Source organism: Adelges cooleyi, unplaced genomic scaffold (assembly GCF_023614345.1).
Source record: "Adelges cooleyi isolate 19-005CV unplaced genomic scaffold, UGA_ACOO_1.1 ACOO_flye_CR_arks_rails_tigmint_CR_PRNA_108, whole genome shotgun sequence".
NCBI lineage: Eukaryota > Metazoa > Arthropoda > Insecta > Hemiptera > Adelgidae > Adelges > Adelges cooleyi.
The window spans coordinates 9,267,094-9,284,386 of record NW_026095761.1 but is presented as its reverse complement, the minus strand read 5'-3'; the positions used below and the strand labels follow the sequence as shown (position 1 = coordinate 9,284,386).

The 17,293-nt window shown below is 35.4% G+C and overlaps 1 protein-coding gene across 1 annotated transcript in view; it reads right to left on the bottom strand.

Annotated features, from left to right (window-relative positions):
* Positions 1-7,830: 7,830 nt before the first annotated feature.
* Positions 7,831-17,293, bottom strand: part of LOC126839559 (transcription factor Sp9) — a 62,894-nt gene continuing 53,431 nt past the window's right edge. Inside the window, exons 2-4 of the mRNA XM_050574926.1 lie at positions 17,145-17,216; positions 10,066-10,687; positions 7,831-9,329 (exon numbers count right to left, since the gene is read on the bottom strand). Coding sequence (XP_050430883.1) covers positions 8,263-9,329; positions 10,066-10,687; positions 17,145-17,216 — 1,761 coding nt within the window. The 3' untranslated portion in view covers positions 7,831-8,262. The remainder of the gene's footprint in view (positions 9,330-10,065; positions 10,688-17,144; positions 17,217-17,293) is intronic.

Sequence of the window (17,293 nt, the reverse complement as noted above, 5' to 3'; positions counted from 1 at the left end):
GAAACACGCAAACGAGGGACCACCGAAATTAATCAATCGGATCAGCGGGATCCGCTACAAAGGGCGACTTACTGTTGACACCGTAGTCATGCGATACACTCGCGGGTCCCTGTGGAGAGTTGCCGTTGAGAATTGAGTGCTGTGAATCGCAGGTGAGCACAGCTCGTGCTATGGCGTGTATAAACGCAATAGCGTTAAAAAAAAAAAACGTATTCCTGATAAACATAAATAAAGGGGGCTAAGTCTATGCAAATCTGGCATATCCACACCCGACACTCAGAGACCAACTAAATAGGTAAGTGGCTCGAATTTAACGTACCTCGCTTGTAGTATTTGACGAGCACCTTGCGATTATTCCGAAAATTCAAAACGATTATGTTAGCACTTAGTTTAATCTTTCCAAAGCAAACAAATAATATGTAATTTTCAACTTTCTAGTTAACGTCAATTTTAACGTACCATTTCAAAAATTTAGTAAAATTCATCTTTTTAGACAAAAAGTGTTACCTGAACTTTTCGGAGAATAAGTATACAATATAATAACTATTAGCTTTAGCCTTTGTGCATTGACTCATTAGAAAAAAACTAGAGCTTAAAACAATTAAAAGTTATTAACTTTTACACAAAAGGTCACATAGAAAATTATAAGAAGTTTAAGAATAAACACAAATTCTTAACACACATAAAAATATTATCTTTATTTTTTTTAAATAAAAGTAAACTGTTAAATTCGATTCCTATTGAAAAATATAAAATCATGTATACAAATTGTAGGAGTAAGTAAATAGTATAATGTCTCCATCCAAAAGCTGGATGAATGTATAACAACATCATTAAAATATAGAAAAACTACTGTACATCAATATTGCAGCAATGACTGTTAACTAAGTAGGTACTAGGTACTAAGTTAGGTTCTCAGAATGTTACATACTATTTTGAACATATTAATCGGGAAACATTAATGTTTTAATAGTAATACATATAAACCGGGTTTGTACAAGTCGAATAAATTTAATAGTTGGTTCATTGCAGTAAAGCGCCACAACTAACACTAGACAATGGTATAGACGTATATCAATATTATAGAACCGATCGGGCATACTTGGAGGCTCAACGGTGACCGGTCTAAGGGGAAATACAACTCGAGTGTTATACGTTGGATGAAGTCAAGAACGTTGTGTTATCTTAAATTTCAGTTCAGCGTTTACATTGCTGCTGTCAAAACAAAATCGGTCGATATAATAATAATTATAACTGCGAAGCATTGTTGTGTACAAAACACTATTGTTGGATATTTACACACAAAACCGCCGCCGAGGTGTTGCTGAATATTTAATTGCGCCTAACAAATTACAAACCCTCAATTATAATATATAAAATAAACCTAGATTTATCCACTTGGAAACAAATGTGGGACAACAATAGTAGTAATGGTCGTTCATCAAGAACAAATTGTATTTTGCAGACACCCCGGGTCTAGGTACACATACCGCGACTGCGGTGGACAACAATACCGCCCTTCAGCAACCATCGTTAGGTATTATAATGCAGACCCCATGTACGGTAATAATCAATAAATCACACAAAACGCATATTATACGGACTGTACAGTGTTATTCGGGGCTCTTAGAAATCCCAATAACGTTTCACAGATTATTGCCAATAATGTGGATAATATTATGCTTTTTAGTTTTTATCTTACAATATCAAAAACATGACTTCTGAACTAATCTCAAAGCTAACCCAAATGCAATAGGTATGGCAAACAAACAATATGACTGTCTTTTTAATAGCTTAATGCCCAGTATAGAGTTATCTGTTAGTTATCATCACATAAAACCAGATCTGAATATATTTAACAACATTACTTATAAGTTATAACAAAATAATAGCATGTAAGTACACCAGAAATAGATTGAACTATTTAAAAATAATAATTGTATTATTAGACTGATGTTTTAGAACTAAGAGAAATTATACCCGTTTAGCAAATAAACTTTCATTTTCCTCGGTCTGATTTATTTTAATAACTCGAGAAATCAAATTATACCGAAATATATCGCTGCCCGCTCTGTAAGTATATTTTGTTTGTACCTATCTATACATTTCTAAATTCTGTAACCACCAATTATCTATTATTATAAACGGAAATTATTTTTTTTTTATTTCACGCACTGAAAATACTAATTAATAACAAAAGAATAATTAGTATAATATTTCAATCATTCGACCATTAATTAATACTTCTTGAATGACCCTCGCTAATTGTTATCCTCTATTTAGCTATTGTTTCGACCAAAACAATTATTAATATATTCGATCCAATTACAAAACATTTAAATCAAAACTGTCAACAAAAAATAATACCCACGTAATACCGTGTACTCCATATGAATATTTAATTAAAATGTCCTTAGGCAAATGTATAAGTAAGGTAAAAGTAACATAAACCAATCACACTATATAACACTGCAACGGTAGCAGCGCGTTATCAAAATAACGTTCAATGTCTTCACTGAAATAGCCATCAGCTATTCTGATCCCTCAGAAGTCACTATAGTCATGTATATATAATTGTTTTATTATTCATTTTTGAGTTATTAAAATAAACTACAACCATGACTATACATTTTAAACTGAACTTGGAATCATCATGTTTATCAAACTTCAAAATTCAGAGACAGCGGTCATATCGTTTTACTAAATACAGTTTTATTATACATAATAACATTTTATGATAATAAGTATTTCTAATAATTTTTAACAAGAGAAATGCCTTCGAGCTAAAAAAAACTCTGTACGGACATAACAAATCACTAGTACAATATGTCGTTTATTATAGTATGTTCTTGTAAAAAAATGCCAACACTTACCTTGAACAAAGTATTATGATTATTGATCATTTTTCTGCTGTTAAAAACCCGTTTGGCATGTATTTGTATAAAATAAAAAATAGCAAAACATATTTAATAATAATCACCAATCAAGTGCAATTGTTGAAATGTCCAAAGCCTAATTAAAAAATCGTTTTAAAAATGTTAATTTTAGTCACAGAACTTTTTAAGAGGTTTTGCTCTTAAGCCTAAAGTTTATCACTCCATTGTTGGAACAGCAAAAGTATGGAACCCTCAATATGCATTAAAAATTCGGATTGACAATAAAACAATAGGTATAAGTAGATATTACTATTTTTAAGTTTTAAAAAAGGCAATATTAATAAACAGCTGTACTATTTAAACCGAATAGTTAAAATACTGTTTTAAAAATACTGAAAGAGAAAATCGATGAAACTACATTATTACTAATTGTATAATAATTAAGAGGAAATAGGTAAAATGTATCTTTTAGTTTTTAAACATGATTATTACCTGAGCTGCGATAAATCGTTTTCAGATATTTCATGTCCACTTATTGTTTTTCTTTTAAACTATATTTCTCTCACTGATATCTTTATTTACTCTCTAAACTTACTTCTAAACTAATTTTCTCATTGTTTCTTTCGAAAACTCCTTTTAATTTACAACCAATTCTTAGCATTATCCTAATAGCACTTTGTCATCCACAAACTTAGTGTATTCTAGTATCAGCTTTGTAATTAGTAATAACTAATTTTACCAACCACCGAAGCTTAAACAGATGAAGAGACAAAGCCGAATCTTAACACACACCTACCCTTACCTTATAATCGTCTGTCCTCTTCTATGTATAATGCTCATTACTCTAATATTAGCTCATTGCATTATATTTTGTTTTCTACTTGGTGAACATTTGGGCAACCAAAAACATCACATAGGAAACTCAAGCATATACCTAAAATTAAATGCAAATTGTGCGCAAGAACAACTATGATTCTATTCTTGATTTCTTCAACTATTCTTGGTTCTATTTTAGTGATAACAGCGTTGCTATAATCCACATACCGTTAAATAAAAATCACTACATGATGAATTATTAAAAAAATATGTATACACAAAAACAACAATTTTCGATTAAAAACATTCTAATAAAAATAATTATTTCCACAGGAAACGCTGAAATTAGTTTCTCGTTACCGGTTAATCGATTTATCCTTTCGTGAGAAACAATTCGGTACGACATACTGGACCACCATCGGTGTCATTGACTTGCTGGCGAAAGCTTCTGTTGAATTAAAAAAAAGAAAAACAACACACAGCCCAGATTTCATTTATTCCGTCGATCGCTTAGAACACGCATCTAACGTTCCAATTAATTTTTTATTTCGCGCTTAATTAAATTTCTTCCTAAAAAAAAAAACAACTTCTATTGCACCATAGTACGTTTTATTATGTAGATATCTAAGTATACACAGCGATAGTCGTGACGGTCTAGAAAAACATGCACTTTCAGTGAGTTAATTTTACACATTAATGTTTTAGTGTTCAATATATTATAAACCGGATGATTTTTTTTTTTTGTCTTTGAAAACATTTTTGTTAATGTCATGTCACAATATTAGACAATACTCAATTTTTTTAACTTTCTAAGTATTTTATAAAGCTTTATCAAATTTTGAAGTTTAAATGGTAACATGTATATTTATTTGACTTTTTAAATAAATGAAAAATAATTTGCTGAAAATGTTGACTGATTGATAACCAGTTTTGAATTAATAGTTTCACAGTTAATAAAGTTTAAAATTTAGGAAGGGAGGAGCGTAGAGTTATTTTTATCTGGGCGCATTAATGAACCGTACTCTACTTCCCGTCCTTAAAGTTAAACTTTAAAACTATTTATTCAAAATTGGTTATCAACCAGTCAACTTTTTCAGAAAATTATTCTGAATTTAAAAAAATAATAAACTTATAATATAGCCAATGCAACTAAACAGATCCAAGCCTCTTTTTCTGTTGTGATGAGGTATTCCTAGGGTTCCTATTACATTTTGATAGTGCTAGCCATTATAATTGAATCACTTTAAACTCAAAATCAAACAAAGCTTAAGTAAATTTTCCGTAGACAATTCAAGAAGTCCTGAGAAAACTCATGCCAAACATAAAATGCATTGTTATTCTGCTATAATTGTTGAATTAGATATGTAATTACTAATTACACTTCTGTCATTTTTAAAAGACATCTGAACTTAACAATCTTCAAATCAAATAGAAATCATTAACTTTAATATGTATAGTCGCACCAACAACGTTTCACTGAATTCTACATAAACAATTCAAGCACATAATATTATATAGGTATCGAGGACTTGGTTACTTGACACGGTTCGGCGAAGAATGTATGTCTAAAATATTAACATTATATAAAATAATATTTGTATAGTTTTCAACCTGTAATTTTACAGTCCACTGAGGTAGTCTTGGAATCAAAACGAATACGATATCCTTCTTAATTAAGCTCTTGCTTATTTAATTATAATCACAGAATATAAAAAAAAAACATTTTCTCGTTATTCCGAATAAATATAATAATTATGACTTATATTTTGTTCGTTAAAATCTAAAAAAAAAAGTATTCACGATTCTATTGTATTTAGCTACCAGACGGATAAAATGCGTACTAGGTAGGTATTAGCTGTTAATGTATGCAGTTCTATTCTGTTGAACAATATAAAGAGTAATGTCTTACAATAATGAGTTTATGACACACAAGTATGATCTAAGGTATATTTTTGATAGTATTGGTTCACTCCACATCAGCGTTCAAAGCTAGAGTATCAAAAATAGCCTAACGCGTGAACCTGTAAAAATATTAATTAACCTATTCCATTCATAATACCTAGGAAAATGTATTTATTTGTTTTTACAGGTCCAGACCCTAAAATATCCCATTCGTCACTATAGTCCATTAGCCGCCAACAGCTAGTCTACAAGTTCAGTTTTTACAAATTTTGAAGTGACAGACATAAATTTTTTTTGTTTGGAATACTTGACGACCTATGTAGTATCGAATTATGATTATTTCCTGGAAACATTTCTTAGGAAGTGTTTTTTTTTTTTATCATTCTTATTATTCAAGAGTTGTTTTCTTCTCCTCAGGCCGGCGTGGCATAGTCACTACACCAACCGACAGACAGAATAGCGTATTGCTCAAGGCGATCGACCCGAATTAAGTAGTCAGGCGCAATCATGATCTGATTTTTTATAGGCTCGACAGCGGTTTGCCCGGTGTCCCTAAGTGACACACGTGTAGCAAGGCGGTCAACAAAACGGTTACGCCATTCGTTAGCTAGTTCACAAACACTGAAATCCAGCGTTTATATAATATGCTTTGTGAGTCACATTACACAGAATGAATTAATTTCTCGATCACCAATTCCTCGTGATAGAAAACTGTAGGTAACATTTTTTTTTAGGTTCATTTTGTCGCCGGCCATAGCAGAAAACGACAAATAGAATAATGTGATATTTAATTATGTTTACCTATTATGTTTAAATCCAAATGGTTTTTTTTTATGTCAGTTGTGTATACGTAACCTATAGATTATGTAAACGCGTATACACAATTACAGAGCCGATGATTAGGTCAGGATTGTTACTATAAACAATTGTCGGGTTCGACGGTTGAACGGTAATTTCATTATAAATGTTAATGGGCCGTGGGGGTTTTTTTTTTTTGTCAACACTTCCGGTATAACAACGACAACAACAATAATAACAATAAAGTGGAACGGGAAGCGTCGTTTATGTTATTAATTCGAGTTAAACCTTATTCAAGGCCCAAGGACCTTTACATAAGTACAGTGTAGCACTTATTTCGTTTAAACAATCATAAGAAGAAAGTTTTAACACATTCAAACATATTGAATACAATATAATATTATGTATTAAGCGTTTGAATAGTTTATACTATTTAAAGAAATGGGCGGGGGCACAAATCCAGGCAACGCTAGTAGAAAATATGGTTTTCGGTGCTTTGGATACTGAATTATAAAAATAAAGTAATAATGGCTATTAAGCTTTTAGTAAAAAAATACTGATACGAACGCTTATCTCTTGATCTGATTTTGTTACTTGATTATTGACATAGTTATTCATAATCACTGGTTCGTTAATAATAAAAAAAACTTTTAAAATTAAAAAAAAAAATGCTCAAGAACGTTTTTATTATGTATTACAAAGCTGAGTATAAAATAAGTTAACATTATAAATTTAGTTAAGCTACTATTTTTTTTTTTTTTTTTTGTAATTTCTATAATAATATACACCAAATGTAAGAGTTTTGTACCTGTCCAGAAACATAAATAATCAGCCTAACTTTAATAAGTAGGCGATTGCTGCCCTTGTCCCTTCATTGTTGAACCCACCTCTGCGCCACAAACCCTTCGACTACAAGTCACATGCGGTTTGTAGACCGACAATTATACAAAAATAAACTACACTAAAATACACACAAGTACAATGATTTTGGTGTGTGTGTGTGTGTGAACAGACTTGCTGCAATGGACGAGGCGGCGGTGCTGTGTTTGGCTTTCGGTCGTCAAGGTTTTCAAAAACGAAAAACGCGCTCAATGGCGTCGGACACGAAATGCCAATAAAAAATAAATACTAATCAACCCTCAAGCATCGGCACAGGAGACCGCGTAACACATGTGCCAGAATAGATGGTAATATTGGGTTGAAAAAAAAAGTGGTGGTTTATGAGACAACAAAAATTATAATTTATTTCGTACCTATTTTTATTTTTTTATTTTATCATCAATGTAATAGTTAATAATATTTTATTATACACTAGATAATACAATATATGCAGCGCTTAATATTATACAGAAACTGGTCTCTATTCAACTGTACACGGTATTTAATTTATTTTTATTTATACAAGGCAAAATGTAACAATAAGAAAACAAAATTACAATTTTTTAATATATAAATATAGATATACTATAATGTACAACAAAACTATATTTTTTTTTGTCTATGATATCGAACTGGGATGATCATAATTGAACAACAATATTTTATACATTTATCCAAAAATGGATAATATAAACAGTATACATTATTTTTTGATTGTTTAGTCGACGCTCCGCGATTACACATCAATTATAATCCTCTTATAAATATTATAATATATTAACAACACAACGGACAATATTATTGTATTTTAGTTAATATTGTATCCACAGTCGGGCGCCGGTTTTGCATGACATCTAGTACAATAGCCATGGTGTTGTACTGCAGACTAGAAAACTGAGTGCGGCGGCTGCATCAGCAACATCGTGTTGTTGTTGTTGCTGTGGCGGTGTTGTTGGTGGTACTGTGAGGCAGCCGCCTGTGACGGTAATAGTCATTCCAATTTTTCTTGGTACATTTTTGGATCTTTGTTCCAGCAGAACGCGTTCTTCGGGTCTTTTTGGTGCTGCTGTTGCTGTTGTACAGGCATGAACGACGACGGCGGCGGTGGTGGTACGTGCGACGACGGCGGCGACAATGGCACCACCGAGCCGACGGAACTGACCACGGGACTCCATCGAACAAGGCCGGCGGCCGACCCGGGCATGCCGAGCGGCGGCTTCACGTCCACCATGTCGGTCATGTTGTTGTGCAGGGACAACAGTGGTGGCGCGCCGTGTTGCTGTTGTTGGTGATGCTGGCCGTGTTGTTGTTGTTGTTGCTGCTGGTGTTGGGCGTGCGGTGAAGAACCGTCGGCCGCGCTTTGACTGTTCTCGGAGTCGGAACACGACTCGCTGCTGCCCTTCTTGCTGCCGCTGTTGCCGTTGTGCGTCTTGACGTGCTTGGCCAGGTGGTCGGACCGCATGAACCGTTTGTTGCACACGGGACAAGCGAATCTTTTTTCGCCGGTGTGGGTGCGCAAGTGCCGCTGCAGCTCGTCGGACCGGGTGAACCGCTTGCCGCAGAACAGCCAGTTGCACACGAACGGCCGTTCGCCCGTGTGCCACCGCAGGTGAGCTTTCAGGTGCGAAGTCTTGCCGTAAACCTTGCCGCAGCCGGGTATGTGACAACTGTGCACGTTCTTCTTGAGATGGCCTCCGGCCGGTCCGAGCCGCTCGGCTTCCTGGCAGTTGGGACAGTCGCAGGTGGCACGGCCTGTGTACCGGCGCTGGGTACGCGGCGACGGCGTCTGCGGTGTCGAGTTGTACGCCGCCGACACGGCCGCCGCGGCCGCTGAACCGGGCGACGAGCCGGGCGCCGAAGACGTGACGGCCGACGGATGGTGGTGATGGCTGAGTCCGAAAGATGTCTGAGCGCCGGGCAGTATGGACTTATAAGTGTCTTGTAAAAAGTGTTGGTTGGCCGAAAACAGATGATGGGCCGTGTTGGACGCGGCCAACGAGTGGCTCAACGACGAGTAGTCCGACTGAGCGGCGTAGTTGGCCATCTGAGCGTGCATACCTGCGCAAACATAACACATTGGTCGGGTTAAAAACATAATTAAAAACTCGGTAAATTAGCCAATTCGCGACGGAAATTTTTAATGCTAAACGGAATATTTTTCGAAGAATTAGAATTTGTGAAAGGAACATTATAATAATATACCTAATCATAGTTCATGTACACTTTTAATGACGAAATCCACCGTGAGTAGGCGATCACGATTCATACGATCACTGTCGACCTTATTTTACTATTCGGAAACGATTAACTGTTGGAGGTTAAGAAGAACCTCGACCGTTATACACGTAATATTTAATATAATATGTAATAGTTATCGTCCACGATGCTCAAGACTTCTCGAGGGTTAAGCATAAGAAAAATATCAAAATTCTTCATTTGTAAGGTTAATCTAATTAAGACTGATTTAGACTATAAGACTTGTTTTTTTATAAATTGAAAACTTATGTTACGTTATTACCCTGAGAGGGCATTGGATAAATAAAATCAAGGTCACCTGCATTGTTATAAACTAATAATCTATAGTACATTATACATTAAAAACGAATCTATTATACGACTGTTTCGGTTTTGATTTATTTATAAAAGTTCCCATTTTAAACAAATTCATATATTATTCGACGGTTGACGGAACCTTTTGTATAATTATTATTAGTTTTTAAAAATAGAAAGTATTTATTTCATAAAAATACTACGAGAACTCAGTTTTCAAATATGTAAAGATAATAATATTTACCGCCACTCATATCGAGCCATCCGCTTCCGTGCACGTCCCACCAAGCGGGATTGACGGATTCCGTCTTGATAGCTGGCGCGTGGTGTCCCGCGGTACCCATTGAGTTGAATGGCCATTCGTACGGATGACGGCCGTACAACGCGCTGTGGTTGTCGACTTTGCCTAACAGCGGACTCTGATGATGATGATGGCCGTTGTCTGTCAGCGTCTGGTGTCCACCGCCGAAGTAGATGTTGCCGTGATGCGGTGGCGGAGGCGGATAACCGGCGCCCGCCGGTACCGGCGTGGAAGGAGCCGACGAAGTGGACGTGACCACGGGCCGCGGTGATTCGGCCGCGCTGGACACAGGATTCCTTTGCTGGCACTGCTGTTGTTGTTGCTGCTGCTGTTGTTGCTGCTGTTGCTGCTGCTGTTGTTGTTGTTGTTGTTGTTGTTGTTGCTGCTGCTGTTGCTGTAATGGCGAACCGGACATGTCGTTGGACTGCTGTTGCGGGCTCTTTTTCCAAGGATAGAAACCTTTGCCGACGGCGGCGTCCGCAAGAGGTGGCGGGGACTTGCTCTGCAGTTTGTTGCATTGAGCAGCCAACATGGCCAACGGGGTGTTCCTCAAACCGGGATGTTCCTGAAACACAAACAAAAACACACATTGTAATAAAGCGTAATGGTTTATTTTGAATATTTAATCGGTTTTATTTAGTTTCAACTTTTTTTTTTGTATGGTAATATATTATATTATAATTAAATATTGTGAATAGAACTTTGATTTTACGGACAATAGTTTTTCGCAGAGCAGGAGCGCAATAATGAATAATTTATTATGCACATAACTCGACCGTCGAGCAATAACAACAAATTAATATAGCATAGTACAATGAAGTATATAAATCATAATACGGTTAATAAAAAACAACCTAAATCACTGAGACTGTATAGGTACGTCTATATACAAAAAAAAAATACATAATATTGTTTGAAATATTGTCTCACCGTTCCACGATCAAAACGGGTTATAATTTTCGGTAATTAAAAAATAGAATAATAAATAATAATTATGCATAAATAATATTTTATACGTAGAACGTGTGACGTGGTACGCGGATAAATAATGTATAAGGCGGCTATACACTTGAGCAAATACCAGTTTCAAACCACAAATTGGCATTGTATTATAATTATGCGGCCATTGCGCGCTTCTGACGATCATCGACCGGGCATGATGAATGTCAGCGATAGTGTATATTACAGACATAGCGATGACGTAGTTAATGAAAAAATTAATTCCTTGTGATTCGCTGTGCGAGCCCAGCCATTAAATCCTCCATAATTTAGAGTTATAATGGTTGTTCTTTGTGTGTGCTTCTTGGCGCAATACCACGCGGTTTTATTAATTTCAATTAACTGTTTATTTAATTAAGTAAAAAAAACCGCGGAGCTTTTGAGCCCACAATGGTACAACCTATGTATGTAATGTATTAATATATGCATGTAAGCAATGTATTATACGCGGTTTGAATATTCATGATTATTGTCGGTTTGTCTAGGCTGCCAAATTCCCCGTTTGGAAATTGTTTCCACACTCTCTTCTTCGTTGGAATTGTTTGATTTTTAATATTGAAAAAAAACGTTTTGTATGAAGTATAAAACCGTATACCTACACGTCTTGTAGCGAGCACGGACAAAGCTGCTCGGCAAGTATAAGTACGCCCGACGGCTGCGGAATACATTAAAACGTGGTTAGAAAAAAGAAACCTTTTTGTTGGTGTTGTGTGTGCGTATCGCTTTTTTTTTTAATGTAATATATAAATTAGGTTTTAAATTATTACAAAAAAAACAACATTACGGCGTCCGAATCCGATCTAGATGTTTGATATTCATAGCCAACGGCTAAATGCGAACGACGACAAACACAAATTTTATTTCATCTTCGACACGAGTCCCGACGGGTATTATTATAATATATTTGGTTTTTGATTTTAGTTCACTCCGATCATTTCCATATTATAAGGCTTTAGGGAACACGCGGGTTAGGTATGTATAACATGCGCAGACCTATAAGGCATATATTATACTTACTACCAGCTGACACAAAAAAACCAACTGTACATAATATTAAGAATACTTTTCCTTTACATATTATAATAGGTTCGTCGATCACGTGTGTACGTTTTTTACTCTATTAAAAACCAGAAACGGGATCAAAACTAATTTTGGACGTTCACGTGAGCGAGGACCGAACAAAAACCGATTGGTTACAATAGACGCGAGGCATACCTATAGCGAGTGGTGATTAATATAAGCATAAGCATTTGAAAATAACAGCTATATGAATGAAAAACCTCGATGGGTGTAATTATAAGTAACCCTTCGCCTGTATTATAATGTAATATTATGCCGATGAATGGGAAAAAAACAAGATGAATGGAAAGATGGTACGCGTGCGATTTATTATAATACAAGGAAAATCCGTTACAATATGTTCTTAAGGGCCTTAGACGGCAAGTGCGAGTTGAATAAACGTGACCTGCGATGTCCAAAGATACAGTATATAATCGAGAATCATGTATTTTTACATTCCAGTAAACACAGTTATTAGGTACGACTCGGCGACCGATAAAATCAATACCGTCAAATTAAAAATTTGTGTTAAATCCGCTGAGCTATACTTAAGTAAATGAAATAATTAAAAGTAATGTTTTTAGATAAGTATTTGAGAACACACTGGTTTTACAATGATGTATTTCTTATAGGTAAAGTTGTACAAAATTTACAGTGAAGTTTGTCGCCCAAAATATTACTGATTTGTTCATCATTTTGAACTGTGTCGACGGTCTATATGTATGTATGGCCACTTAAGAGATCTCAACCGTAACATAAGTAGTATAGTCGTCCCTACGAAGGTCGCGGTATTCGTATGAGCCCAAACCGAATTTTGCAAATCGTTTCTGCGGTAAGACATTAATATTTAACACAGATAAACACAACACTGCGTTGAAATCAAATTATAACAATTATCGTGGAGCGTGCTACACGTGCACATTATTATGAAATCTATATTCGCCGAGTCTTCACGGTTCAAACCGAAGGACGACCATGCCATTTATTAAGTACCTCGTAGTGGAACATGCGTTTCACTTAATCGCAAAATTTCAAAAAAAATTATTTTATTTTCAAGCTTTTTTCCGGTATATTATGAACTATACGTAGGTATGTAAAAAATGTTTGTACACATCACTATTACCCGCTTTAACGGGTTTTTTTTGGAAAAGTGCACAAATTGATTTGTCCGCTAATGAAATATTTTAGCACAGCGATTAACAGTTCGATGTATATTTTAGTAAATAAATCAACGATAACATGAGTTGGTCAATCGGTTTGCTCTAACCCGACACATACCGAATGGGGGAGATCAGACCGTCTCCAAGACCGGCGTAACCCGAGACCGGACCGGATGTGCGGATGCTGAAGGATATAAACGTTTTATTATTATTATTATTATTGTCAACTGCGGCGGCTGCGGTGGCGTGGAAACGTAAACATTTTGGGAGAAAAAACGGACATTCGTTTCTATATTATATTTATAATAATATAATATGTCGCGCATTGTGGTATCCGTAATCCGTATAGAGAAACCACGGCACAAAAGACACTATACAAGAACGGGGACGACAGCTCTCCAGTCGTTTGACGTGCAGACCATTATGGTTCACCTGTCAGCGAAATCTTCTTCTAAACTACATTTTCAAAAACGTCAAATTTTAATAGGTACATAACAAGTTATAACAGAAAATAACAAGGCCGCGGCTGTACAGTTGATGAGATTTATATCAGCGTTAAGTTAGGCTAGTTAAAATTATTGAGTATATACCTATAATATATACTCGTTGATATTAGCTATCGTTGTCAATATATTATACAAGTTTATATTTATTTCCTATTGCGTATATTAGGTGTAACCCAAACAGTTACGATAATTAATTAGTCATTCAATTAACTCGGTCCAGTTAAAAGCTAAACGTTGAACTCGCCATATTATTATTATTATTATTGAGTCAATAATATTGTTATGACTAAGCTTAATAAACTTTTAACTTTTTAAACATGCCCATCCTTAACGTTTACCCTATCGTATCGTACTTTGTATCAATACAAAAATGCGCACACCGACTTAATGTTATACCAGTATGGATTTTACAATACACACACACACACACACACGCATTAGTATTTATATGTGTAATGAACAGCCGTCACAGCTCGGCTACTGCATGGGCGTGTAATGGGAGGTGGTGCGCGGTCGAGTGGAGTTTATAGAGACATGTAACGCGCGCGCTAATGTGGGTTTTAGAATAATAATATATTATACTATAATACACAAGAGTAGGTATTATTTTTTTTCGCATGCCAAACCGCCAAATTTAACATAGCCAATTATATTTGCGGGTACCCGCGTATTTGTGTTTTCTATATTTCACTGTGATGACGTCTTAATTAGCCAAGCTATTTATATTTCTACTATAAGTTGACCTGATTTACAAACAAAGAATAAATTATTGACATTTTAGCCAACCATGTAATACATCTAAATCTAATCAACATCAACATGATCAATACAAGATATCTGGTTACAAACTATTGACATGTATATACGACTATTTAGATCGAATTATAATTATTGAATACAAATGAATACACTCCTAAACACCAAAGGGGCAGGGTAGATCCTCAGCCCTTGACGCCTTGACCGGCTAAGCAATGACATGAAGTAGATAATATAGACTAAAGTAAATGGAAATACGTAAATTTATTATTTGATATGAAACGTTTGTAATAGTAGCTCATTTAGACATATCAAAATTACTCAAGTGTGCACCACGCTCCGCTACTATAAAAAAAAATGTCAGTTTTTATAGACTCAACGCGACCCGTACGTTTATTCGAATTTCGGACAATCAGTGATATATGTAAGTTAAAAAATCTTTGCGACTAATTGTATGCAACCAAGTGTAATTCACAAGTTTTACGCCCGTGTTGGAGAGAGGGAGGGGGGTGAAGATAATACCACAATGACAGACACTCGACTGATCCACGTTTCAATTTTTCAACGTTACAATACAAAAGAACAATATCAAACACTTTCGAACGTTAACGATGGCCGCCGGTAGTTTCCGCAAAGAACACAGTATTGAAAAGGTCGTGTGGAAACGGCGGCGAACAGAAGATTCACTCTTTGTTTGTATTATTTTAACCGACAATAAGATCACGAGATAAGCCGTTGACCATTACACGGTCAACCGAATGCGCTCACAGTACGGTACGCGTTATACATTATTATCTGACGACGTCATAAATTTAATTATATACACACTTATTTTTTTATTCTCTATACGTTCATGTACGTAATATATTTTCATCGATGCAACTCGTGTAAGCCCGTTTTAATGACGATGAGTGTGCGGTTTGAGCGGCGACAGAGACGGTATCGAGTGTAAAAAAAAAACCGTATTATATTCAATAAGACGATATTATTGTGTTTTTTTTTTTTTGGTCTATTGTGAACACGACAACAGACGAACGATACCGCGACCGATAAGTCAACACCTCTGGTCGCCCCCGAATAATATTTCGAAGTTATTTAATTGTAACCGCGTTTACCTCGCGTACAAATCACAATAATAATTTAATAATAACCGGACGCGCGAAGTATGACCTAAATAAAAAAAATTAAAATATCCAAAAATATTCGTCCGCGGGAGATGGCGTGCGTTTTTTTACAATATATAAGGTCGTTATTATGTAAGTATTAATAGAGAATAAAAAATCACACGAACAATCAGAAAAATAATAATAATAAAAAAACAAAAAAAAGTAGCCCGTGTATACTATGTATACTGGGAGTCATTAAATCATTGTAATGCGCTATCGTGTGTAATTATTATTGGTTTGCCAAGCACTTTTTATTAGTTTAAGCGGCCGTCGACGATTTTATTGACCAGTGACTGTAACACAATAGCAGACATTCATAATTTACCGCGGGTATAACGTATCAGGAACGCTACATTATTCCCTTTTCCTAATATTTCAGCTATAGAATTTGAAAACAAAACTCAGAATTATTTTTTTTACTCAATAAGTGAACGACTGAGAATAAATAGAATAGTTTCAATTGGATTCTTTACACTAGACACGAGTCCTCCCCAGCTGTCTCCTAGTTTTCATAAGTATAAATCAAATAAAGAAAAAACAAATTTAAGGATATTTTTTTAAGACAAGTACATAATATTATTCAGATAGCATTATGTAGCTTATAATAATATCGTTTTTTAGTAATAAATAATAATTCGAGATGTGAATAATTCGTGCCCCTACGGTTAACGCCTAACCTTTCTACTTCCACGTGCTATGCGAGATGTGTGCACGAAATTATTTATTATTTTTCCTTAATGGGTCTAATTGAAATGGAAAACTCAGCACAAGTAGATAAATATATATCACGGTTTTGTTTAACGTGTCTAACGACAGGCAAATAAATTATAAACTAAGCATGGTTATACGTACACAGGTACATTTGTACTGCAACAGCTTATTCTTAATATGGCCTTTCATAATATTTTTTTTTGTGTCAGGGGCCTAGGGGAGGGGGGGGAATGGAGAATTATTTACTCGTCTTGAAACGGACTGAGACCTATATATGTAGAGGATGTATACATGTAATAACATTGTGGCCGGCAGATTAGGTGGCGCCACATGTCATGTCAAGTTCAAAGATTCGACACCGCCGCCGTCGCCGCCGTGATGAAGCGATTTTTATAATTTTCTATTCCTTTTTATTTTTTTATACCCTCTCCATATCGTCAGCTATATTATATTCTATTGGTCGCCCGTCCGTATAATAATATTATGTGCGTGTGTGTATGTGTGCAATGCGCGCAGAGTGTTTTACTACTCTCATTATACAAGCCCGGGGCTATGTGTGTGTGTGATGGGTATACGCGTTTAAAATCCATTTTCTACCGGCAGCCTAATCGAAAAAACGGCGGCTAAATTAAAAACACCGAAGAAAAAAAAAAGGAAACACTTACCATTATTTCTTGTTCGGTAGGCCATCCTTCGTTACAGGATTTACCGGTCAGGGCACTCTGGAAGTCTGGAACCTGCGAACACACAAAAACGCATTTAAATGGGTACGGCCAAGTTGACACGAATGCAATTTATTTAAAACGTTAAACCC